The sequence below is a fragment of the Vespa mandarinia genome, chromosome 1 (genome assembly GCF_050613455.1).
Source record: "Vespa mandarinia isolate Hongniang chromosome 1, ASM5061345v1, whole genome shotgun sequence".
In the NCBI taxonomy this organism is placed as follows: domain Eukaryota; kingdom Metazoa; phylum Arthropoda; class Insecta; order Hymenoptera; family Vespidae; genus Vespa; species Vespa mandarinia.
The window spans coordinates 502,501-530,070 of NC_140810.1; the positions used below are offsets into that span (position 1 = coordinate 502,501).

The window sequence follows — 27,570 nt, forward strand, 5'->3', positions numbered from 1 at the left end:
CGATCGGTCGGTCGGTCGAGCGGTCGATCGTCTGTGCAACGAACAGGTGTACGTACCTAACTAAATACCTTCTCTTTCTCTCTCTCTCTCTCTCTTGTATATACATATACATATACATATACATATACATATATATACCTGTTGCTGCGTGTCCGGCTTGCGAAACGATCCGATAAAATACATTTTTGTTACCTTCGAGGACGATCGATCATCGGCGGAGCGCGAGAAGCGAGCATGCCAGTAAAGGCTCTCTAATAACGAATGGACTCGTTTAAGCATCGAACCGATTGAGGGATGCCTATCGTAGCTATAATAACGAGAAATTCTACATACGTAGAAAGGCAGGCTCGCGTAAATTTGAATTCAAGTGCGTTAATCGTGGCCGCAGCGAGGGATCGCAAAATCGACGTGAGAAAATGGCGCGCCTAGTTCGTTGATCGAGATCGATCGATTTATCTTTCGCGTTGCGTGAATCGCCGGAAGTGCCACGTCCACGGCTGAGCGAACGGGCTGCATTTTATATCGTGCGATTTGCATCGAACGTAGTCACGCAGTCAACGAGCGTACCCTATAAATTATTGTACAAAGTTCGTTCTACGTTGGTAGCAATCGTGAATGAGAACGACGACGAAGACTACGATCTATCGCGATCGATACTCGTTGTTGCATACGTTAACACGGTAAGTGACCTTCGACCTACTAAGATAGAGCGAAGGCACGAGTTTGCAGCTAATAAAGACACACGCATGACCGACGCGACGTAAGGTAATAACTAAGATCTACGGGCGAAAGTGCGGCTACGAGATCGCAAAAAGTGACTGCAAACAGGACTGTCGAGAGAGAGAGCGGGAGAGAGAGAGAACGAGTGGATACGTATACACAACATTACAGAGTACCTCGAGTGCCTGCGAATCTCGTTTGCGCTTTCAGCCGTAGCAAACGCGTGTCCGTGAAAATTGCTAAAGCTTTCGAGAAATGCTTATAGAATCGCACCTACTGGAGATATATATATATATATACATACGCACACGTATATAAACTTACCTTGGAATTTCTCGCGCGAAGAAGAGTAGTCGAATCTACGAGTATTTTTCTCGACTCCTATCGTATACTCGTTTGGAAAAGCACTCTCCCGTTATTTTCATTAGCTAATGCAATGCTCATTTTTGTTTCCCGTTTGTTTACCATCCCTTCGACAAACGCCAAATGGAAACTCGTGAGAGTACAAAGGCAACGAAACGCGGCTTTCGTTTTAACGTAATTTTCTGAGACCGCGTATTCCGAAAGTGTTTCCTACGTTATACTCGTACGCTAATGTCGTACCAAACGTTTGTTTGCTAGCAAGCTTTTGTTACAACAGAGTAGCCAAGAGTTAATTACATTATTAAAATATTAACAAAAAAAAGTCGTTTTCAAAGTCTTTACGATTCGCCTCCAACTTTCTTTGCGTTAAAAAGAAAATTGAAAAACAAACGCGGACATACGCGATCGCTTTAACGATATCTATGAAAATGATGTGCATCGCTTCTACGTATTTCAAATTCCATAGATATCGTTTCACTGAATTATTAAGCTTCCCTGCAAATTATAATTTATCGACCACTGAGAATCACCGATGCCATTTAATATAGCAATTTCATTAATAGACACGCAGCCAAATAAATTAACGGTATTTCGATCGTTGCACGAGAAGCACGTAGGTATATTATATATATAGCATATCCGATTAATTCGAGGGAACAAATTCCATATGAACGCTCGACGATAGTCGAAGAAGAATTACGCGATGAAGCTTGGAGAAAGAAATAATATATATATATATATATATATACATAAAAGAAAAAGGTAAATAAAGAAAAAAATAATAAACAATAAATACATAAAGAAAGAAAGAAAATGTACTCACCATTACATAATGACGCTGCATTTCCGTCTTCTCCTGAGCAAGCTTCTCCAGGTCCAACTTAATGCTTAAGAACACAAATAACGGATCATAAGTGCGAGGTAAATATCAAAAGTCGTTGTTTATATTATGGAAAGGATGGGGATGCAGTTGAGTAACGCTCGTAAACATTATTTGACAGAAAGGACTCGATAATCCGATTACATCGCGTACATTGTTTTTGCTTCGTGACTTTCCTACGATTGATGGCGATCGGATTTGTAAAAATCAATTATAAAGTATCGCAATACAGGCTTTTCAGAGATAAACGGAAATTGTTGCGAGAGCTAACACACCAATGGTATACAAATTTTAGAGAACGTTTCGAAATACCTACGTAATACAAAAATTCAATTTGGGGGCAGAGAATTAAAAAGCACGAATATTTCAAATGAAAAATTGATAATTTTTATCTGCATAAAAAAGATAAACAAAAGTATAGCCATTCTTCGTTTTGACTACGAAAATCGATTACCCTTTGTTTCGGATAGCGAAATAAAATAAAGAAAAAAAAAAAAAAAAAAAAAAAAAAAAAAAAATAAATAAATAAATAAAAATTAGAATCGATCGATGACTGCTAACCATTAGTTCACCCTACTAGTTTTCTTTTTCGATCGACGCGGTCGACCAATCGCGTGGCGTTGGTGGGAAAGTAAGAGGGGGATGGGAGATGATGAATACCGCTTCGCAGGCAAGCCGTTAAAAATACGCAATTAGCGCGGCCGCAACAAACATCGATAATAATTCGTTACACGGCAGTCTCGTAACCCCCTAACTCCGCTTCTCTCTCTCTCTCTCTCTCTCTCTCTCTCTCTCTTTCTCTCTGTTATCCATGCACGCGCAGCGACGGCACGCTGACTCGAATCGTAATCGAGTGTACCAACGGGGAAAATTGGACGCCAGCCGATCGTTCGAATCGCTCGTGAAAACACATCCAAGAGACCCTTCTCGTTAAAGCAATTAATGACGAGTAATTGTTCGGTGTTAGAGAAAGATGTTGATAATATTTTTGTTAAGTTATCACGAATACCGTATAATTCTCGTTAAAAAAATAACAATGTATCTTGTAAATTATATGCGTTGAGAAAAGGTATCGTTTGTATAATGATCGGAAATAAAAATAAATCAAAATTTAGCAAAACGTTTTTTTCGTGCGGCTTCGTTCGTTCCCTTCGATCGACCTATCCTACTCTTTTTCTCTCGTTCATAAACTCACCGCTAAAAGATTCACGCAGAATTTAATAACAAAAACAACGTATCGTTCGACATTACGTTAACAAAACAGCGAATCCAGCGTACACGCCGATGTTCCCCTTCCTCTCTTGTCCATGATTCTACATACGACCTATGCGTAACAATGGTCCGATGTGATGCGCCATATGTGCGGACTCGCGAACGCGCGTTTTTCCGCACGCACGGCGAACGTGCCCGCGCGTATATTCGCCACGTTCGCGAGTTACAACACCCTTCCCCCTTATTTTGCAATGCGCCGACGATACCGCGATAATTTCCCACGCCATTTTCACTCCCACCTCTTTTTACCCCCTCTTTTTCAAAAATGGACGATACATTTTGCATTTTGCCGATCATTCTCTTTTTTGTATTTCTCTTTTTTTGTTGCCTGTCGAACGATTCGCTCGATGATTTGCAATAATGTGTATATCTACGGCTGGGAAATATTTCGAAACTGAAACTGAATTAAATGCGTTATTTATCGGATTTATATGCGTGCTCGAAAGCACAAATTTGTCTGGATATAAAATATTTTTTAACGCGTTGTACGAAATTTCGTAAATTTGTACTCGGCCAAGTGTAAACGCGTTTCCAGCGAAACGTATAGAAAAAAAAAGGAAAAAAGAAAAATTGAAATTAAGGAGGATTATCGAGACGAAGTCGAGATGGAAAGAATTTTTATTCGCGAGAGAGCGGCTTACAACGTGTCGCGTTAAATTTCTCTCTCTCTCTCTTTCTCTCTCCCTCTCTGGGCTAGCTCAACAACGCAACCCAGACGTGAAACCACAGAGTCTCTCTACTTTTTCACCGGTCAGTTTCTCGCGTTCCAATTTAAGGCTACGCGGTAAAAAGAAGGGAAAGAGGAAAATGGAAGGGCGCAAAGCATTAATATCTAGCCCGACCGCGTTCTCCTCTCTTTTTCTTTTTTCTTTTTTTCGTGCTTCTTCTTCTCATCCCGAGCACGTCGGCGCGACGTTAAATTAAAACACGTGTGCGTTTACGGAGTAAGGAGATAAGAGAAGTTCGTACGAAATTGTTAAAATTCCACTCTACGAACGTGGCTACATTTAAATGTTAACCTTTCGTACTTCTCTCGTGACGATTTCTATTTTTCTTTTATTTCTACTTTTTCTTTTTTTCCCTCTCCCTCTCTCTCTCTCTCTCTCCCTCTCTATCTGTTTTTTGTTCGTCATCGTTTTGTTAGGATAATTTCAATTCCATTTCACACTCGCGACACGATTCGATTCGAGAAGGTCTTAGCGAATGGACTATCTTGTCTCTTAAAAATCGTTTTCGTTCGATAGAATCATTCCCTTTTGAAGTAAGCTTTTCAATCTTAACGTATTACGCAATTTTATTCGATTCGTTAAACACTCAAGTAGACGTAATAAAACGATAGAGTTATTACCTTGGCGAACGAGCGTTCGACGAGTCACGATCCATTAAAGGCGAAACGATCGACGAAAGCGGAACGGAAATCCCGCTGCTCCGCAACTCGATTTTGCGAAATAACGCGGAACCGAAGCACGCGCGAGCTTCATAAATTCTCCAACGCGAGGAAGAAGCTCGCAAATAGAAGGAATCGAATAGACGATAAAAGCAGCTCTGGATATCCCACAAAGATCGATAACCAATCTCGCGGATTATTAATTATTTTCGCAAATACGAACCTTCGCCGTTATATCTTTCGCCTTTCGTTCTTTTAACGAACAAATTGAGTCAGCGTTAGCGATTATTTCATATTTCCAACGATTAGACGATTTATTTTCCTACTTTTATCATCGTTTTTGCGCGAAAACGATTTTTCTCTTTATATCTCTATATCCCCCTTTTCCTTTTTCAACCATTACTCACCGAAAATTCTCTTCTCTTTATTCGAATATATTCTGCGCGTTTAAAGGAGAAAAGATCGGGCCGATAATTTTACGAATACTTATCGCATCATTAAGCGGATAACTAAAGCACCGGACGAAGAGAAATTAACGCGATATATGCGATTGTTCGAACGGATATAATATTCGCTATTTATCTCGACTTCTTTTGCATGTATTACAGGTACGAAATATTTTACCATCTCTTTTTTACTTAATAAAAACGATAAAGCAAATAGCTGCATCGCGTAGAAAAGAAATGACCAATGGGAGAATTCTTTTTTAACGGGAGATAAAAATAGTCGTTAGCACTAACGAAATAGAATGAAAGAAAGAAAGAAAGAAAGAAAGAAATAGAAGCTTTGCAAAAGGTCGATTCGTCGTCGCGCACGTAAATTCGATATCGAGGCTCGCCGATCGAGTACGTAAGTAAGTAAGTACTTACTTAGGTAAGCGATAGGCCTTTGAAACAATGAGCGACCAGAAAATGTCGCACGCGACGCACGTACGTTCTGGCACATATTTATGCATGTATGCACTCGCCGACTCGAGGACTCGCTCTACCCTCCTTCTCTCCTCCGTCCTTCCCTCCGTCCTTCCCTCCGTCCTTTCATCCGTCCTTTCCCTCTCCCTTTCGTCCCTTACATGGCGCACCTTCTCGATGCGTCGACACGAAAGCAGTAATTTAAGTTTCCGTCGTGGCCGTGCCAGTCGTGCGGCACGTGACTTTGCGAATTAACACGTCAAAGCGACGGCAGATAAATTATCGTGTTCGTAAGGACGCGCGATAGAAATCGGCGCGCGTTCGTCCGCGAGAAGAAAATCAACACATCGTTTTAGACGAAAAAAGGGAGAGAGAGAGAGAGAGAGAGAAAGAGTTCCTTTAGTTGATCGTAGACTTCTTATTCTTTCGCGTGCGAGAGATCGTGCCACGATTAACGGCCTTGCTCGCTCGTTTAACCTCCTTTTATATGCTACATTTTCTTCCACGTATATTATAACTTTACAATTTCGAACATTAAACGAATGCAAAAGGAATAATTATAAAATGAAAATGAGATCTTTGTTGTTAACCAGATAAAACTTTGTCCGAAACAATCGATGGATAGATTTCCTCGTCTGTGACACTGAAAATTTCGTAATCGGTTAAAAAAAAAAGAAAAAAAAAAAAAAAAAAAGAAAAAAAAACAAAACAAAAGAACGAACGAGCGTGAATTGGAAAATGAATTGGTGCTAATTCGAACCGCGATGCTACACGTGCACCTCTAATCCCAACGAGACGTTTCCCCATTCCTGATCCTTTCCCCTTCAATTTATTTCGCTCTGGCTTCCGGTCGAACGATTAGCCGCCTACGTTACTCGTTCGTTCGTTTCGCGGATACTTGCCCACGCGGAATCCGCGTAAATATGCACGGACAATGGTTTTCGAACTTTTGGAACAAGGAAATGAGAATCTGTGATGCGAAAACGAATTACCTGTGATATTGCGCCTGTAGAAAACTAAATTCTTCCTTTATTCGGTCGCAAGACTCACTGACCGAAAACTTGAACGGTTGCCCAGGCTGCGGAGGACCCTGAAACATAAAACGAATTTAAAACGAATTAGTGGAAAGAAAATAAGACATTGATATTTTTAAGTACCCTCTTATAGGAAAGCGTCATTTAGAAAAATAAGGATCTTCAAAAGAATCGGGGAGATTTCGTTTCCTCTCGAAAATCTGTTTATCTTTCCGCTCGCTTTGAAGTTCGCAAGTAGATTCGAAATATCGCTTCGGAGCTTTAAGCCCGGCAAAAAACAGTGAAAACTGTCGACGTTTGTCTCTTTCCTTCGAAAAGAAGGAGGTATCGAAAATTTTTTTATACCCTCTTACGTATACAGAGAAAAAAGTCATACTATCAAATCTATCATGGGAGTGTAATAGATCACGACATAATAATAATTCTTATCAGCAGCATCCTCTCGTTGAGAAATCAACGAATAAATACAAAAACAAAGAATCGAAATCTCACATGAGAATTCAATAAAAAGTCGAATAAAGGATATGCAAGAGAGATGGGTATAGGAAAATGATTTGGGGAAGTTGGAATCGTCAGAGAAAAGCTCGAAGAGCCGCAAAAGCGCGATAAATTCCAGGCGGTAGTGCGCGTACCGCGAAGCTCGGTTTCCGTCGTCGCGTTTTCGAGAGAGAGAGAGAGAGAGAGAGAGAGAGAGAGAGAGCTCGATGGAAAGCCGCACTTACCGACTTTGGCGGCAGCTGTAGCGGCGCGCACGACCGTAAAAGCCACATTATTACCGGTAGTACCGGTGCTACTACCCACCTCCGTATACCCGCCGGTAATAACGTTACAACCGTGTTATCGATCGTTTTGCACGTCGTGTCTCGCAAAACGGATATGCCACGTCGGCCTCGTAAAAGCTAAAACAGTTCTCGCTTTCTCTCTCTCTCTCTCCATCTTCCTCGTCCGCAACCCTCACCCCCATGGCTCTCACCCAACCGGCTGCATCGAGACCATTAAGCGGTCTTTAATGAGCTCGCTACTATATTAGATCGAAGGCTGAGAAGTTCAAACGCTTGCATTAACTTCCTCCCGTGCTTCTTGCCCTTTTCTTCTTCCATCTTGGTCCCGTATCAAGTGATCTTGGAAACAGCATTCTTATCAAGGATAAATCTCGATGACTTTTCCCACCTCGAATATACCACCGTGCTAACTAAACGATTTTTATAGGAAAAATCGAACGTTATATTGGCAACTCGTCTTAGAATTGAAAATAATTTGAAATATCTCGAAATCTCGATGGAGAAAGAGATCCGGTATCATAACGGTATCCTTTCCTCCTCCTCCTCCTCCTCCTCCTTTTCTTTTCCTTTCTTCTTTTCTTTTTTTCCTTCTTCTTCCTAGAAGGAAGCCGCTTCGTCAGCACGCCAAAGCACGGTTACGGTCGTCGACTGGATCACCTCGCTCCCACGTTCCACGTAGCCACGAGTTTGACACAACGACACAACACCGATATTGTAACTTGCTTACTATACTCGCGTCGTTCGTTTTACGAGTAAGCAGAAGAAGCCGTTGAAGGGATACCAGTAAAGAGCACCTATGTACAGTTCGAAGAAATAATAAGTAACGCCTAACGAGGAAAGTACCCTTTCTATTTCTTATATGTTTTATGGTATCCCTTTATGGTAACGTTTGAATATGCGCGCAGAGTTTATTAAATTGCTTTACAATCAAAAAGTATCATTCGTCGGTGAAGAAACTACGTCGATAGTTTTGAACTTATTATATGTTTAAAACCATACTCCAAATTAGGAGATGAACTATCGCGCAGAAGATCGATGAGATGTATATAAAACGAGACTTTTATTACTTTCTTTCGCTACAACTGCAAAGAGTGCATGGATGGAAAGTAAGCGCGCGAACGTTTACGCGTCACTATATCCATATTCCCTTACTTTTTTCTTTTATTTCTTTTTCTTTTTTCTTTTTCCAAACGACAAGGTACACGTGTAAGCGCATGACTAGGTCGACATCCGGTTAGAAGATCGCGTTAACGTGGATCGCGCGCTGACGGACTCGCGAAAATCGCTTGCTTCTGCCGCCTGGTGCTTATGTTTCCGACCCCACCAGCACGGACGCACCACCATCATCGACTCTGCCGCTGCTGCTGATCGGCAAGAATCGTTGATCCCATTTGTTCGCACAAAGCCGCTCGCGGTCAATCCAATTAATTTATTGGCTTTCGCCGAGCGCTCGCGCCACCTTCTATAGCTTCGATATAACGGGTGAACCGTCTAGAAAAAAATTTTTTATTATAATGATAATCGATACCGTCGTTGTTATCGATTCGATAAATTAATCCCCATGTACGATATATGGAGATACCAAGAATCGATTGATAATTGGACAATTTATTCCGACGGATGGTCAGAGATATTTGTTGAACGGTCAACGTACCTTTGCGATTTCATTAGAGATAATAAAATTTGAAATCTCACCGACGTACGGCAACGTACGATAATTCTCATTAAAATATTTTTCAACAAAATAGTTACACGCTTATGAGAGAAATTGAAATTTATGCGAAAACGAATTCGGTGCTCGAAACTTTTGACGGGGTATATATGTACGTACGTATGTATGTATGTATGTATGTATGTATGTATGTATATATGTATGTATGTATGTATGTACGTATGTATGTATGTATATCGTCTCTTTTCCGCTCGATTTTCAAATGTTCATCGTTCAACGTCCGATAAAACGGTGAAAGTTTTCGGCGAGCTCGGCTGCCCGCAGATATGTTTGCGGGCTCGGGAAGAGGCATGGAGGAGGGTGGATGCGCGGCTGGATGGTTGTCGCTGCCGACACCGGAAAACGCGGTTAGATTTTCGTCGAAAAGCGAAGCGCGAATTATGTCGTTTCGACGAATAATAATGAGAGCGAGCAAGAGAGAGAGAGAGAGAGAGAGAGAGAGAGAGAGCACAGCCGGCACACGTCAATCAGTGTCCTTTACGTCCTGCGGCCGATTTAATTATCCGATAGTCCCTACCTCCGAGCCACACCGAAATCGGCTAGCCCCATCCCCCTTTCTCTTTCCCCCTCCGGCCTTCCAATCACCGACACCACCGCACTTTTCCTCTCTCACCCTCGCGCTCCCCCTTTTTTCACGTTCGAGAGCAATCACAATAACACGGTCAGCACTCGAATATCGCATCGCTCGAAAACAGCCGTGAAAATGGGTAGTATATCGCGATAACGTTAAAAAGAGGGATTAATAGGTATAAAGTGAGACCCGATCGACGTAACGAGTAGATATATTTTCTATTTTTCTACTTGATATATTTCGCCGCCATCCCCTTCTCTTCTTTTTCCCTTATAGGAAACGCTTCGCGTTATCTATAATTTTACCGTTTCTTTCACGTAAGATGACTTCTTCGAAGATACGTCGGATACTTCAATGATACGTTAGGATAAATAGGGATCGTCTCTCTCTCTCTCTCTCTCTCTCTCTCTCTCTCTCTCTCTCTCTCTCTCTCGATGTACCGTTAAATACGATGCCTCGTCGACCGATGGAAGATGATAAATTATTGACGTTTAAAGTGCAACGCTGTAATTCCATCGATATACTCGTTACATTCCTCTTGCAACATATTTTTCTTCTTCCACGAGGAAGAAGAAGAGGATGAAGAAGAAGAAGAAGAAGAAGAAGAAGAAGAAGAAGAAGAAGAAGAAAAGCTATCGCATTCGTAGGTATAAGCCGCTTTTGTCGAGATTCCCGTAGCCGTGTTACGTCGTGTATCGAGCATCGATTCGATGCTAGAGAGTAAAGGAGATTTCGTTTCATCGTTTCCCCTTCTTTTTTCAATCTTTTATCTCGACTTTGGTAAAGCACAAGTTTTCCCTCGGAGTCTCGCTAAGCCGCGCGAAACACGTAACGGAAATAATTGCACAAATATTTTTTACGTAATATCTCGATTTTAACGAGCCGAGCTACGTAGGCACGACTCGCGAAGCCGGCTCAGCGATTTTTCGGGTTAAAGTTTAACGAGCGAGCCACGTAATCCATCAACGTACAACGCAGTTTCCAAAGCACCAATCAACATAATAATATTTAGCGAGCCGACAACGAAGTAAGATGCATTAGTTCCGCGTCGAAAGGCGCTCCTCTGTCGCTCTTTCGAGCGAGCACGAGCAGCAACGTGCATTACAACGGCCGGGGTAGCAGCATCAATGCCAACAGAACCAATCAGTCGCGTTTGCAGCCACTCAAGTACGCTTAAATGCCGCGTATCATCGCTACTAATTACGTTAGCTTCATCGATCCTACCGTCCGCTAAAGGCCCCTGATCATCGAAGTTACATTATCGCTTGGTTTAAAGGCACTTCGCGTTATACCTTCCACATCAGAGAGCGAGAGAGAGAGAAAGAGAGACAATTGTTCGATACGAGCTTTCGATGAAGTCTTGGAGTGTTAACGAGATCGAAACCTTCCGTTCGATATCCGTCGGTTTTTATGAATTATAAAATGAACGGATATATAGACAACCGTATGGGAACGCCCATAGCAATTCTCCTCGAAGCGAGAAGCAAGAACGGACAAAAGGCAAACGAGAAACGTTTCCTCGAGAAGCGCGCAAAAGTTTCGAGATGGTTTATCGAGGTGCAAAGATCCGTATTCGTTAACAATATGACCGCGAATCCGCCGACGAAGATAGCTCCTTTCTCACTTGTCTCGTCGATCTGAAAGAGAGATCGAATTATTGTATCCTTTAATTCGACGCACGTTCGACCGGAATCATTGGAAACCGGCTCTCGTCCGTCTCGTCTCGAGAGTCGGAGACTCGTAACGAGGACGAACATTTTGAAAAAGGACAAAAGGTAAAGAAATAAGGATCGAATCGTTCTCGAATTATCGCAAAATTTACAATCTCGCCTATGGATAGCCTAGGAAGACGATGGAGTTTCGGGCTTTATCGCGCGTACGTCGACTCTTGATTTACGCGCGCTCATAAAATTCAAATTTCGTTTGGAAAGTGAAAGCGCGTCTAGCGTGGCCCGGCGACATGCTAATCGTACATTGAACATCGTGCGATTTAATCGCAACGATATCTAAAAAGTAGATAGGTAGATAAATAAATAATAAAAAATGCGAGGAAGGAGATTGACTCCGAAATGGAAACCGATCGCTGCTATATCGACTTGCACAAACACGAGCAAGAGCGAAGACGAAAATTATGCAACGCGATAACAGTTCCCCTAATATCAACAGACAATGCGCCTCAAGATTTGCATGAGCTCGAGGCGAGATGGTGCTCCCTCTTCCAGCTCCATCCACTCGACGGCAGAAACACGAGGAAACGATGCACGCCTCGTCGACGGTGGTGTATCTTATTGATCATTATGATTATTCCTCGAAGCAGACTGCAAATTCACCCCGCGAAGACTGCGGGGCACGACCGACATTTACATAAGCAATGCATTTTGATTCGTGGACCCACATTGTGTCCGGAACGGGGAATGACATAAATAATGCATGGCGTAATGATCGAGTGAGCACGAATGCGAGAGACGGAGATAGAGGGCGACTACCGCAAAACGAGAAACGAGATTCTATCGCTCGTAATTCTTCGCTATGCGAGATTGCGGCACGCTCTTGCACGCGCTTCGCGTTTTCTACCATCGTCGTCGTCGTCGTCGTCGTCGTCGTCGTCATCGTCGTATTCGTCGCGTCGTAGCCGTCGTCATTAACGCCGTCCCGTACTTCTCACGTTTCGTTCCCTTTTAATCTCACCGACGCGACCTTATAACGATCGCTAATCGTCCATTAAATTGATTCACGTTCGCTCCAACCAATTTTCTACCTGTTTCGATTAATCCAACCATTTAATCGTATTTCCTTATCACGACGTATATTATCCTTTCGATTCTATCACGAGGGACAAAGAGTAACGACTGGGACGGGATTTCGGGAGGAGATCGAGAAAGAAAAAAGAAAAGAAAAAATTCGATATCGATCTTACGATTTATTAGCCGACTGATCGAATCCTCTCCGCTTCTTCTCCATCTTTGTATAATTTCGTAAACGTTTCCAATGAATTCCAACTTTCTTTCTTTCTTTCTTTCTTTCTTTCTTTCTTTCTTTCTTTTTTTCTTTCTTTCTTTCTTTCTTTCTTTCTTATTAGCATTGTTAGCTCCACGAGTTAACTTATCAGGAGGATCGAAGAGAAAACTCGTTCGACGTGATTTAAGATCGAATTAATCGTATATAATGGTACGCTCCTAATAAAGTGAGAGTCGACGTTCTCTATGTCTAGTAATTGAGCTCTCAATACTTTGTATTCGCGCGCGTGCGTTCGTCGACCGTGGGTGTACCTACTTATCTACATTCACGTAGGTACGTAAGAACGCGTACACTCCCAGCATGTTAGCCTATCGTTTATCCAGCCTTGAAAACGAGCTACTCGTTTCGAGAGACACATATGTAATCATGTTGCGTGTCGCGAATGGTAACCGCTTTTAAATGTATCTGCTTAACAAAAGTAACGACTCATCGAGCGCGTTTCTCATGATAAATGCTTTTAACAAACTTGTAAATAATAGTTGATCGTTTTGAAAGCGGAACAAGAAACGAGCATTAGTCGAAACGAAACACTCAATATGCAATGGAAGGAACGCAAAAGTTCATATATTCCAAGATCGCGTAAAGAAAGAAAGAAAGAATCGATATAATATATATAAAATCTTTCTCGTTAAATAAAAGACAGAGCTCGTAGATATAAATCATGGTATTATATACATTGACACGTACGTCGCGTCTAGAAGAACGAACGAAGCCCGCATCCTCTCGGGGATCGATATTAGCATTTTTTTTCCAAGCCCAGACAGTACCCTTTCGAGCTCCCATCGAAGATCGTAGTACGTCCATCGAATCGGCTTTTTTGTCCGATCGGACGTTCGTGCCGGTGTGAACGAAACTCTTGCGTGTACGACTTATATACGTGTCTGTTCATCTATACGTGAATTGTGCAACACACAACGTACGTACGTACACAAACACGCATACAGAGACGGACGGATGGACGGACAGAGAGAGAGAGAGAGAGAGAGAGAGAGAGAGAGAGAGAGAGAGAGAGAAATACAAAGGGGAGCCTCGCACGGGCACGGCAAGCGCTCGTGCAGATCCGTCGATAAGAGGTGGCCGCGGCAGTTTAACCCGGCGAGCAATTAAGGCGATACGATCGGTGCTCTCTCGTGAAATAACGTCACACCGCGTACCTGGATACGTGGATAAGTGCTACCTTTGTCCCTTTCTCTTTCTCTCTTTTTCCCCTCTTTCTCTAACGCATACAACGCGTAGGTGTGTTCTTATACGTGTGTATGCTTCTATACACGTTACTCTCTTTCTTGCTCGAGAGTACACGACTCTGTTTACGCGCGTGTTTTGCATCGCGCTTTCGTACGCGCGATTGAACACACAGTACAAGAGAGAGAGAGAGAGAGAGAGAGAGAGAGAGAGAGAGAGAGAGAGAGAGAAAGAGAGGACGACCAGCTGTTCCATGCGCTGCGGGACCACTCGACTCGACTTAATAACGCGATGCCACCGGCATTTCTCTCCCTCTCTCAACTTGTTTCTTTGATAAGGGAACTCGTTTTCGTAAGAGAAAAAGTAATTCCGAAAAATAAGAAAGAAATAACTGTCATCACGAGATTCTTTTGACGTTTCACGCGAGCTGCGAAAGGGAGAAACAGAAAGAGAGAGAGAGAGAGAGAGAGAGAGAGAAAGAGAGAGAGAGAGAGAGAGAGAGAGAGAGAGAGAGTTTGAATTTCATTTTCAAAGAGAGCTAATGTTTTTTTCAGGGAAAAAGAAAAATATATAGTATATATATACTATATGCGTGTGTATGAGTTATACCTATATAACAGTTGGAAGAACTTTCGTAGTAGATAGGAACGTACGTACGTAGATACGCGTGAGAGAAGAAAAAATATGTCTCTTGAGACTCGCATGTCCTGGAAAGCGACGAGACGAGGATCGCGATAACTATCGGCGATGAGCTCGGAGGTTTGTTAATCGCACAAAAGGGCGAATCTCGCGGGGAGAAGTAAAAAGAGAGAGATAGAGAGAAAGAGAGAGCGAGAACGAGAGGGAAAAAGGAAAAGAGGTGCGCGATGAAAGGAACGAATAGAAGAAGCGGCATCGCGTGCGTGCACGTTTTACGAGGAAAGTTAAATGTCAAGAGCCTGAGGAATAAAGTACCGAGAGAACCGCTTCGCTCCCGCTTACGCTCGCGTGAGTGCCATCGCCATTAAATTTTTCTTCCTGCTTTTCTCTTTTCTTCCTTCCGAAACTTGCGAGGCATATACCCGGTGTCTCGTTTTAAAATATCATGGAAATCGTTTGGCACTAGAAAATGTTCATTTTCATGAAACATTATGAGCTCATAAATTGTCTGAATCATAACGAAACAACGAGCAAAGATGAGCGGCTATAAGAGACGCCGAAGAAAAACGGAGAAAGGCGTACGCGTCAAAGGGAAATAAAAATGGAGCATTCGTAAGAAGTTAGAAGGGAAGAACAAGGATGAGGTGTAGAAGGGAGTTAAACGAACAGAAGGCAAAGACGAGCAAACAAAGGAACCTCGCTTCCTCCCGTTTTGGACCGAGCGGGTAATTACTGGTCGAACCTACTCCCGTCCTTTTTTTTTCTTTTTCTTCTTTCTCTTTTCTTCGCTACCTTCCACCCACCCCACGAGCAAGTCTTCTACAGCTACGATGGTACGTCGAGAGTCGCTGTGAAAAAGCGGAAGAAAAAGAAAGAAAGAGAGACGAGGGGGGCAGAGGGAGAGAGAGAGAGAGAGAGAGAGAGAGAGAGAAAGAGTAGCGATAAAAGCACGAAGCGAAAAGTCCGACGAGGCGCACGGCAATAGGGCGCGGTACTTTAGCGACACAAAGGGAGCTCAAATATCGGCCAACTGTCGTGGCTCGCTGCCTCTCGACCCACCCCCTATCCCTGCTTCTCTTCGCGTTTACGAGCTCTCTCGCTCTTACGCTTCGTCTCCTTCTGCACCCCTTTTCCATCGGGCTGTCAGAGAAAGCGAGAGAGCGACAGAGAAAGAGAGAAGGAGAAAAAGGGACCTGACAAAAGCACGGTAATACAAAAGCTCTGCGATAATAGGAAGCGCGGCAAGAACCACCCTACGCTAGTTCGGCCACCTAATCTGTTACAGTCATAAACTCCGTTTTTGCACTCCGCCATCCGCTACCGGCACCGCTATTACTACCACCATCAACGGCATCGCCATCAACGTTACCGCTTGCTTCTTTACGAGTTCTATACCATCGCCCTACCCTATAGAAAACGACACACTTTTCGGGGGAACGTCGAACTACGATCTTTACTGATTTTCTTCCGTTACTGTTCTCTCTCGTCTGTTCTCCTCTCGTCGCCCTCCAAGATGAATATCTGGCTAGGAAAACGTACCGATACGATACGACCGACGTATGCGTTAATAACGCAGAAAGATCGATACGAGAGATTTGTTTTTTTTTCTTCCTTCTTTCTTTCTTTTTTTTTTTTTTTTTTTTATTTTTTTTTCCTTTTCATTTTTTTTCTGAAGGTGATAGTTCACCTTTTTAGTCCTACGCAATAGGTTCTTTTTTCATCTCGTTGAACCTCGTCTCGAGGACGATCCAACGATCTGAAGGATCAAGCTTGACTGCTTCGGTAGAGGGGGCGAATATGTTACAATTACCGTCAAACTGAACGGCTGAGGGAGTTGTAAAAGGGTCGGGAGAGCCCTTTCCATGCCCTTCTTCTCTACGCTTACTCCCCAAGCGCGCTTACGACAATGCCACCCTTTTCGATCTCTCGGGAGCGATAGCATCCTCTCTCTCTCTCTCTCTCTCTCCTTCCCCTTTTTCTTTTACGAGGGGCACAGTGGCGTCGAAATGAAATTTCCAGAGGCCTCACTTATTCCCACCCTACACGTTTGGTTCGCGATAATCTCGTTATCTGGCGTCATTACGGTCTCAACCCCTCGAATACGCGTCCCTCTTCTTCTTTCCGCTCCACCCTTCTTCTCTAGGGTAGGCCCTTTCGAAGCAATGAAATTCGAGCATGCGGCCAAATCACTCGAGAGCATCTAAATCGTGATTCTCCGGCCTCTGTCTACATGGGGACTTGGTCGTTTCTCTCTCTTTCTCTTTCTCTTTCTCTCTCTCTCTCTCTCTCTCTCTCTCTCTATCTCTCTTTTTCCCAACGATCTGTTTTGCGGCTCATAAATGGAAGATTTCTATGATCAAGTCCTAAACCCCTTGGGGGGTAACGCGTGTTTCAATGCCCTCTCTTTTGATAGTAAAAAGCTTGAAGAGAAACGAAGAAATCGATGTTGTTTCTTTCCTTGAGAGCTATTACGGATATTAACGAGGAAAAGAAAGAGATAAAGATAGACGAGGATTTGCCTCGAAATACTCGACGGGTGTTAAATTCGATAAGGGATCGACGAACTTTCGAGCGGCAAACAAACTCGATTCGATCTTAATTATATCGTTCGCGAGAAGTTTCCGAGAGAGAGAGAGAGAGAGAGAGAGAGAGAGAGAGAGAGAGAGAATGCTGGTGTTATCGCCCACGGATTATACTCGTTTCTTCTGTTTTTTTTCTTCTCAACGAGCGCGCCGTTTATCCTGTTTCTCGAATCACGATCGTTCCATCTCATTCCAGTCAAAAAAATAAAAAGTACAAGAAGAAGGGACAGTAAGAGAGAGAGAAAGAGAGAGAGAGAGAGAGAGAGAAAAGAAAGAAAAAATTTACCCTCGTGTCTCCGCGATGTCGCGCCATTATCGAAGCTATCTCGTCGGTCGACCGGCCGTTTTTAAGAGCCGTGCTTGCCTTTATCTGCGAACAAGCTGCAGCTAATGTAGGTACCCGACGAGGTCCCGACGTGAGGACCCTACTTCTTTCTTCTTTTTTTTTTTCTTTTTTTTTCTTGTTTTTTTTTTGTTACTACCTCCAGCTCGTCGTCTTCGTAGATCTCCGAATCACTGTAAAGTATTCGAAGGAAGAGAGAAAAGAAAGAAAGAACGAAAAGGAGAAACGATCGGACGACAGTGGCGTCGGAAGAGACTGATACAAATGATTCGTAAATACAAAAGAAGAAAAAAGAGAAAGAGAAAACTTTTTTGGAAAAGAAATAAAACTAATAAAGAAATAAAAAAATATAAAAACAAAGTTCGATAAAATATATCCGTGTCCTTTGTGGAATTTTATTTCTGACTCGTCTCGTCGCGCGAGTAACAATGTAAAACGCTAACGATCGCAAATAAATCGAGGAAATAACATTCCAAAAGAGTGAGACCTACTTCGGGCTTTTGCTCGGTCGAATTCGTATCTGTAATTCAATAACGGGTTATATATCGAATAAATCGTTTTGGATAGAGTCGCTCGGGCACGCGACAGACTTTCGCTACGTGGCAGCGAATTCCAATATTATTCGTACGTACGAGGAACTACGAAGCTTTAGTTGCTAGACACCGATATTCTCATGCATACTAACTACGTCGTCCACCCTTCCTGTATTTCCAGTTTCATCGTTTCACCCCTTAAACGATCGGTCTCTCGGTCGTTGAAGCAGCAATCAAACGTTCGGAATAAAATCTCTCTCTCGCTCTCTCTCTCTCTCTCTCTCTCTCTATATATATATATATATATATATATATATATATCTATATATATATATGGTATATTGTATACCTATATAAAACTCATTAATTCGTAATTTTAAATATTCGTAGATTAAGCACTGCCTAGATTCCGCTTGTAAACGTATCGTAACAACTTTGGGTTCCAATCGACTGTAAGTAATTAAAAAGCGATTCAATCACGATTTGACAATTCTCCATTTCTCTCTCTCTCTCTCTCTCTCGTTCCCTCAATAGTACCAATGAACGAATTAAGTAGAGACTCAATCGCTTCTTAATTGCTCGCAATTAGTCAAGTTTCAGCCGGTGTCGTCTAGAAAACCGACACAGTAAATTCGATATCCGGAGAGTAGAAACGAAGAGAAAGAAAAACTAAATAAGAAGGATAAAAGAGACAAAGAGTTTGCCGAGAACGACTTTGAGCGATAGTATACCGAGCGATTATTCCGAGTAGCGAGAAGTGTACTGGCTGATAAAATGTGAAGAGAATGGAAGCGGAGACGTACTGTGAGATCATAAAGACCCGTAAGAGAGGGAGAGAGAGAGAGAGAGAGGAAGAAGAGGGATGTAGAGAAGCAGCCGCAGATGGGATCGAGCCGGTAGTGGTATACGGTAGCTCCCATGTATATCATTAACCTCATCCTCGTTTTTCGCCTCCTCCTCGTGCCCTCTTCCCCCGGCTCTGCCATGCAACAGCGACAGCAGCAGCAGTGCAGCAGCACCTCCGTAGCTCTCAGAGCAGAGGTCTCAACGGTCCGATGGAACAGGAATCTCCTGTCTTTCTCGCTCCCTCTTCATCTTCCTCGTCGTACGCCCGATGTCGTTTCAGAGTCATCCTTCGTCTCTCTTCCACGCTAATATCCCGTCGAGCGGAACGAACGGAGAAGGAAAGACCGAGTGAAAGAGCTTGTGCATGTGTCTGTGTGTTTATTATGTATGTGTGTGTGAGAGAAAGAGAGAGAGAGAGAGAGAGATAGTCACCGTGTGCACAAACGAGTAATTAACTATCTCCGTATGAGACACGTGTTCCCACCATGCTCGCGCACTCTCTTGCTCCCTACTCATGTTCTCTATCTATTCGTCTCTCCCTCTCTCTCTCTCTCTCTCTCTCGCTCTTATTCACCCTACGAACCGCGTCTCTGTTTGCACACACGCTCTTATGTTAATTCGGCTTAGCGCCCTGAACCCCTCGAGGGGCCGGGACTGGCTTCCAAAAATTACGAGCGATCACGAAACGAGGGGAAAGAAAAGAGAGAGAGAGAGAGAGAGAGAGAGAGAGAGAGAGAGAGAGAGTGAGAGAGGACGGGAAGAATACACGATCACGGAGCCGTATAGTGGTCACGGACGATCTCCCTCGTTGTGGAAAATAATAGGGACGTCCGTGTATCCTCGTCTTTCGTTGTCGTTGTCGTCGTTGTCGTTCTTCTCGTCAGAGCAAAGCACGAAGGGAGCGTTACGTTAGGGAATAGGAAATAAAGCGTATGTCGAAGGGTGCCTAAGGGGCGGGACGTAGGGCTCGGGGCAAACGACGTACTTGGAATACTAGATGAACGCTGTCGAAGACCGGATTAAACGCTCTGAACTCTCTCTCTCTCTCTCTCTCTCTCTCTGTCTCTTCGTATATACGTAGATTATTTCATTGTTGTAATTGAGAAACTCGTAATCGTCGGTGTTGCGTGGCAAAGAAACAAACGAATGTACTTTCAAAGAATGCCCAACGCGATTAAGGTCGCTAAGAACGATGAATATTTTCGATTTTTTTCGAATCCAATGCGGATCTCGCTTGTGATTCGCATAATACCGACGTTAGAGCCTTAGAGAGTCAACCATTTACTACTAATACCACTAGTAGTACTACTAATACTACTAATAGTAGTAGTACTACTACTACTATTGCTGCTATTACTACTACTACTGTTGCTACTGCTACTACAATTACTACTACCACTATTACTCTCCTGTATTTCGCTCGAGGCAAAACCGCACCGTGTGTACTTCGCAAACATCTCGCGTTCGTTCGCTCACGGTGATTCATCGTCGAGAGCAGTCATTGAATCGGCCGCGAAGGGCGAGCAAGATGTGGCCAAGCTTTGTAAGCTTAATTTGTAAATAAGCGAAAGAGAGAGGGAAAGAGAGAGAGAGAGAGAGAGAGAGAGAGAGAGAGAGAGAGAAAAGGGAAAGGTGTCGACGAAGAGAAGAGCGAAACGGAGAAGAAAAGTCGATTATCCCAGCGTAAACCACAGCAACTACAGCCTAATGGCCGGGTACTACCTGGCAGCGAATTTATCTTCAACATTCATCTTCCCATTAGCGGTGAATAATTCCGCACCGTTTACGTGCCAATTTCCCATTCGTCCGTGCGGTCGAGAAGACTCGCGTCGAGATTCCAATGTGAGTTTCGTGGCGTTTCTCTATCTCTATCTCTTTCTCTCTCTCTCTCTCTCTCTCTCTCTCTCTCTCTCTCTCTCTCTCTCTCTATCTCTCTCTCTCTCTCTCTCGCTGTCTCTCCTATCTTTCCTTTCTGACCTTTGCTGGCTGAGAAAAAGATCCCGTGTACGAAGGCAAAATCCTTTAAGAGATTTTTTTCCTTACGAAAAAATGTTTCGGCGATAGCATTGCTAATTTTTACCGTTTGCCCTCGGAATAGTGGAAATCGCGAGATTCGTGAACAAACGAACAAGCTTCGCTCGGTGTGAAATTCTTAAAAACATTTCTAATATCAATTCGTCCGCGCGTACACCTGTGTACGTTTATTTGGTACTGATTAGCGTCTACGCTTTGCTACGCGACCAAATATTTGGTCGTTTCTCATCGTTCTTGCTCGACGACTTTCTTTTTCTCGCTCTGCAATTGGTGTCCATGCCAACGGTGACCTTAGAAAGGCACCGAGAGAGTTAGAAGAGGAAGAAGAGAGAAGGACAAACGTCCAACAAATATTTGCACGTCGCAGCGGATTTGCGGAAAAGTAGCGTGACGGCAGCTGGACAGACGTATTCGAAAAGGCTACGTATGTATATATGCTACGTTGCTATACTCTCTCTCTCTCTCTCTCTCTCTCTCTCGCTCTGCGTGCCTCAACCATGCGAAGAAATTTTGAAAATCCACAAGACAGAGACGGTGGATTTGGAAGTGATCTCGAAAAACGACCCTTTTTCCAACGAGCGGCTAGCTCCAACGGGAAAATAAAATAAAGAATGTCACGCAGCATGATGTCGTTAGAAAAGAGCGGAAGGGCCTTTCAAGTCGAGGTTCATAAATGCAATTTTTCTGCTTCGATAATAAATATCGAGGAAGAATAATCGTGTGGAATCGACGTCGGTGCGTGTCGAGGCAACGTCGTTGGGCTCTTAACGACCCGATAGCCCGAAAGATAATCGAGGAGTCTTCGAGTGAGAAATTACAAGGCGTACTTAATCACGAAGATCGAAGGACAAAGAAGCCGTCCAGGCAGTCAGCCAGACAGCCAGTCAGCCAACTCGTCCGTGGCTCGAGCGGCTTTTATATACGCGGACGGGAGCGAGAACGGCCTGATCGAGGATAATCATTAAGTGTATCCTGAGTGCGTGCGCGCTGCCGTCCAATACTTACTTTCTTCTCTTCCTCTCTCACTCTCTGCGCCCTCCTGCCAACGACGATAAGTAATACCATCGTCCCAGCGATCGTGGGTCCTGCCTCGAGGCGCTTTTACGGCACGAAGGGAGATAAAGAACATGCTGGGAGAAGAAAGGGTGGGGATAGGATACCGTACGTAGTCACGGAAGAAGAGTCGTGGAAACGAACAGGGAGAGAGAGAGAGAGAGAGAGAGAGAGAGAGAGAGAGAGAGAGAGAGAGAGAGGAAGCAAGAGGAGATACACGACAAACTGCCAAGCCTAATGCCAATTAGTGCCATTCTCCTACACGAGCAGAACCAACAGCAGCAACGGCAACGGCAGTCAGAGACTGGACTCGAAGAGACTTCTACGGACTTTCTTTTTTTTTCCATTTCTTTTTCTTCTCTTCCTCTGCCCCCCCCCCTCTCTCCGCACCGATCTCCACGGGCGAGGTTTACAGAGCGGTTAGGCGTATTTATCGCCATTCGTATATGTACCTACGTACGTATACATGCGCACGCATACGGGCGTATCCTCCTCGTCGAGTGGCTGGCATTATTCGAAAGGAACGTGCACGAAATACTTATGTACACTCTCGCGCATTCCATCGAGTGCAACGGGCCTCCTTGGACGCGCCCTTCTTCCCTTTTACGAGCTTCGATTTTATAAAGGCGAGACTAACGAGCCGTGAAAATCGTCGACGTAGTTCTACCTCCTATTTCCAAGGAGAATCATGTCCTTTTTTCTGTGGTATCGACTTCTTGCGGAGTCAACTTCTTGTTGGGACAAATTCAAAGCCCTTTCCCCGCTCTCTCTCTTCCTCTGACGTTTTTTTTTTTTTTCTATTTTTTCTTTCGCCCGTAGCGTTAAATCGATCGAAAATCGATCCAGCTCGATCTTACCGATTTGACTACGACTTTTATGCTCGTCGAATTCGAGAGTTTTTTTCATTTTAACGAGCCCGAGGCAAAGAGGAGTGAGCGTAATGTAATCGAATCCAATAGGGAGAGCTAGGGAGAGAGAGAGAGAGAAATCGCGTTGGTCGATCGAGGGTAAGAGGAACGAGTCCCTTTTACCCTGATAGAAATCGCGGGAGTGGATGGACCTCTCGAAGAGAGGTAGTCCAACCGCAAAAAGAACCACGAGAGTGGCCGCAAGTTGCCTTTGCCGTGGGCGCTTCGGAAAAGCGACGGATTTAACCACGGTCTCGTGGTAGGTGATGGAGAAGGACGAAGAGAAGAAGGAGGGACGGAGGTATAACAGCGAGAAGAGGAACAAGATCGTCCAAGTAGTGCGAGCAAAAGGAGAAGCTCGTGAAGGAGATAAGCGATGTCAGCCAACGGAATGTGAGGTAATTCGAGAGTTATTTCAACGAAAACGGGTGTGGGAGAGAACGGAAGAGGGAGGGGAAAGAGAGAGAGAGAGAGAAAGAGAATCTTCCATTCTAATCGAAACGTATGCAGACGTAAATACAATCGAGCCGGCACAATGGATTATGCTTCGAGCGTGTAGATAGACCTCTTCGATGTTGCGTTGCCTGGAATAGAAAGTATCGTCTTCTTCGTCGTCGTCGTCGTCGTCGTCGTCGTCTTCTTCTTCTTCTTCTTCTTCTTCTTCTTCTTCTTCCTCCTTCTCCTCCTCTGCTTCTTCTGCTCTTCTCGTTCGACTATCTATAGCCAAGCGTGGTCGAAAGATAAATACTCGAATCTTCGAGCGAGCGCGATCGTTGCATGGGGTAAAGCAACGACGAATACAAGAGGGGGCAAATAAAGCACACGAGGAATATAAATGTAGATGTAGAAGCGTATATTCATGTATTTCTTCAAATCGCCTGAGAAGAGGTCTTCTCTACAGACGACAAACGGATAAAAATTTATCGTCTCGAGAATATTTAGCTATCGATCTTTCGTCGAAACGATTTGCCAAACTATTTTGAGATTGTTCGCGTTGGTTGGTTCGACGCGTAAAAGAAAGGTCAAGAGTGAAAGAAGAAGAGCGTTTATCGGGTCGTATATCGAATCGTCGTTCGAGACGAAAAATCACGAGGCGAGTACGTGGATAGCGAAAGGAGGAGTAAGAGAAACGAGATGATACGTTATATACGCGATTTCGGATTTTTGTGGTTTCAAGGAAACACAAGTAGCAACTACTTTCTTCGTCTATACGAATAGGAGATAAAACTGAAGGGTGGCCAAAAGGGATAACAACAGGGGGAGAGAGAACGAGAGAGAGAGAGAGAGAACGTGAGTAAGGTACTCTGGAGCCCTTCTCCTTTGCTTTCTCTCTCTCTCTCTCTCTCCCTCTCTCTCTCTCTCTCTCTCCTAGTGAACCAATTTACGGCACCCCGAGGACCCAAGTAATACGCTTCGAGCTCGAGGGCTCGTTTCTGGCCATTGTTGTGCCCGGTCGAGGGATTATTTTGGCAAGATAGGGGGATTTACAGTTGCAGCCGTTCGTCGATCCGTCCGTTTCGTTTCGTTTCGTTTCGTTTAGCTACCCTCGGATTATGCGATTCTCGAGCACCTGCAACCAAATATCGTCGACACGCCATCTTTCTTCTCTGCCTTTCATCGACACCCTCGAGAATCAGTAGCTACGCTCCCCTTCGAATCAGCTGTCTATTATCGAGGAAAACACTAAAACGTTCTAACGATAATAATCATTCGTTTGCACGATCCATTATAATATATCTCGAGATGTATACCAACGTGAATAAAGCGATCAATTTGCAATGTCATTAAGGTGCAATTTCATTAAAAGAAAATCCTCTTTCAAAGAATCCCAACGCTTTCGTTAGTTAAATGTCTTTGAATACCGATCGAGCTCATTAAATGGATCTCTCCTTCCGAGCATAGACTTTGTTCTTCGATTAAGCAATTATCTCGGGGCATCTTATTGAAAGGGAGAGAGAAATAGATAGAAGAAACGAGACGACGAGAGGTTACGTAAGACAAAGTGATCGGCTTATCTTCTTTAACGTCGTACTCTCGTCGATGCCATATATATATCCAATATGTACATACGCATTTACGTACGCGCTTTTATGACAAAAATAAAGATAAAGATAGAGAGAGAGAAAGATTGAGACTCTTCCGCGTGTCCTCCAAATTTTTATCGTGCATACAGCGACTGAACTTTTATGATCTTTTCCGTCTTCCATCTGACCGTCCGAGAAAACGACCCTACTATTACTCCATTATCATCGATATCAAACGATTCTCCTGGTCGAGAAACCACGTTTAATAATGTACGACCAACGATAAGTGAGTTTCGACGATAGAGAAGCAATTTCGTTGGACCCTTTTCCCGAATTATAGAAAACTTGCGACACTTGGATCGGATGATTTTATCGGTTGATCAAAATGAAAAAGGAAAAAAAAAAAAAAAAAAAAAAGATGGGGAGGGAAAGAAAAGAAGAAGAAATAGCGTCGTAATCGTTGCGGTTCGTGCGATAAATTTGTCAAATAATAAAATAAGTCGTCGAAGCTTTGGAGGATCGATTTATTCGTTATGCCTATAACGCTTGGTAAATTGAGTAGCTCGACGATACCGTATTACCATCCAAGTCCCCTTTACCAGCCGTTATTGGTTTTCTAGCGACCCTACTTAATAGCTATCGGATATTAACATGATTACTGTAAAGCGCGCGGCAATTAAGGGTAAGCAGTTAGCGAGTGTTCGATATATAGGTATACGATATATATGTATTATATATAGGGTTTCTCTTACGCGATTAGAGAATACCGAACGTAGGATATACGTGCACGGGAAAACTCACGGAAATATACGATAATTCTACGCAGCTACGTTAAAAAAAAAAAAAAGAAAAGAAAATAGAAAAAAAATGTCTTAAAAAGAAAGAAAGGAAGGAAAGAAACGTAAAGTCGTCGATTCCTATTAAAGATGATGCGTAACGAAAGGAAAAGAGTTAAACTGTTTTGCGGGACGATGTCTAAGCGCGATACGCTCTCACCGTGTCGATAATATCGAACGAAGCTTTGTAAAGCGCATATAATGAGTACGCGAAGAGAGAAAGTGACGGAGTTGCGCGAGCTCGAGGAAGCCAAGTAAAATAGAAATTAAAACACGATCGTGCGAGTGGAGCCTTTCTCTCTTTCTCTATTAATCTATCTATCTATCTATCTATCTATCTATCTATCTATCTTACATACATCAACTCATACACGCGCGCAACGCACATAGGTTTTCTGGCTCCCTATATTCATTCGCTACGTCGACGAAGCGGCATGTAACGTGTAATTACGGTCGAGGCGAGAGTAAAACGAAGAAGGGGGTAGGATCGTAACGCTTTGCGAGTCTATATATCGCGTACTTCCCTCCCTCGGACCCTCTCCGCGCTCCTTTCCTGCCCCAGGAAACGTATAATGGGAGTATAATGCGTGAAATTTACCGGCCGCATCGGCGTAATGGACGACGTGACGCTCAAGATATCACCCGTGATTCCATATTTCTGCGTCGTGCACGCTCGCGCGCCCTCGATCTCACCGCCCACGTCACCCGACATTATCTCCTTCTTCTCTAAAATATGTTTGCGATCCTTCCGCGTTGATGGTTTACTCGAGTATCATTAGTAATAGTAAGCGCGATAAATTAAAATGACAAATGAGATTTCAAAAGACATATCCTACTAAATAGAGAAAAAAAAATTATATATATATATATATACGTATATTTGCACAATTTGAGTCGAGCAAATCGATGGCAATTTCAAATTCTCATTCGAATGCCTCGTTAAACGGCCTTCGTATCGTTCTGGTACGATAAGAATGAAGAATAATCAGCAGGAATAACGTTTCTCTCGGATAATTCGTCCGATTCTGTTTAGAAATCGGAAAATTTCTAAAACGGAAGTCACGCATCGTCGATTCCGGTAATAACGGGCCGTCTGGCACGCTCGGCCGCGTCTCAAACGGGCCGCTTTATCGGCAGGAATTTTCGTCGAATTTCCGCGCAGACGAACGAACGAACGAACGAACGAACGAACGAACGAACGAACGAACGAACGAACGATAAGGGACGCAAGATGGCCGATTCTTCTTCTCTCTTTTCGATCGCATTTTCTTTCTCCCATTTCTCTCTCTCTCTCTCTCTCTCTCTCTCTCTCTATCTATCTCGTACATTCTCTCGTACACCTTCCAGTCTGTCGAGCATATCGAGTTTTTTCAGCTGCACACACCGTGTGCATTTGAGCGACGCGTCGGCGCAAACAAGCCGATTAAAGGTATCAATATTTGCCGAAAGCCGGGCTCCGCTGCTGCGCGCGAACGTGCGCGCGAATTTACGGAATGTAATGTCCACCTAATGCAACGTGTATTTTTCTTATTCGATATTCGCCTATATTACTCACCTATGTTTCTTCTCTTTTTTCTTCTTTTTTTTTTTTTTTTTTTTTTTTTTGTTCTACTCGATTTACAAAGAATAAACGATGGATGATAGAATTATGCGTGGATTACCATAAAAAAAAAAAAAGAAAAAAAAAAAACGAATCTTTCGACGAAACAGAGATATGTATATATATCGAGGAAAAATAATTTGGCAGGGGAATTAGTCGGTGCGGACCGATATCAGGACGTTGCTTTCTCCGTCATTGGCGCTGACACGAAGGGACAGGAGGAGGTACGAGGACCCTTTCACGGAGGCCGTCCCTTCGTCTCGTCCCTATACCCCGTGCGCCTGCCTGCTCGTGCTTGTCTGCCTGCGCGCCTGTCTATCTCT

General features: G+C 43.6%; 1 protein-coding gene across 3 annotated transcripts in view; it reads right to left on the minus strand.

Moving 5' to 3' along the window:
- The window catches only part of LOC118446124 (protein groucho), an 85,407-nt gene that overhangs the window by 51,318 nt on the left and 6,519 nt on the right, over nucleotides 1–27,570 (minus strand). For all 3 annotated transcript variants that reach the window (XM_035876425.2, XM_035876423.2, XM_035876426.2), the window contains exons 2-3: nucleotides 6,523–6,620; nucleotides 1,907–1,970 (exon numbers count right to left, since the gene is read on the minus strand). In XM_035876425.2, the coding sequence (XP_035732318.1) occupies nucleotides 1,907–1,970; nucleotides 6,523–6,620 (162 nt within the window). The remainder of the gene's footprint in view (nucleotides 1–1,906; nucleotides 1,971–6,522; nucleotides 6,621–27,570) is intronic.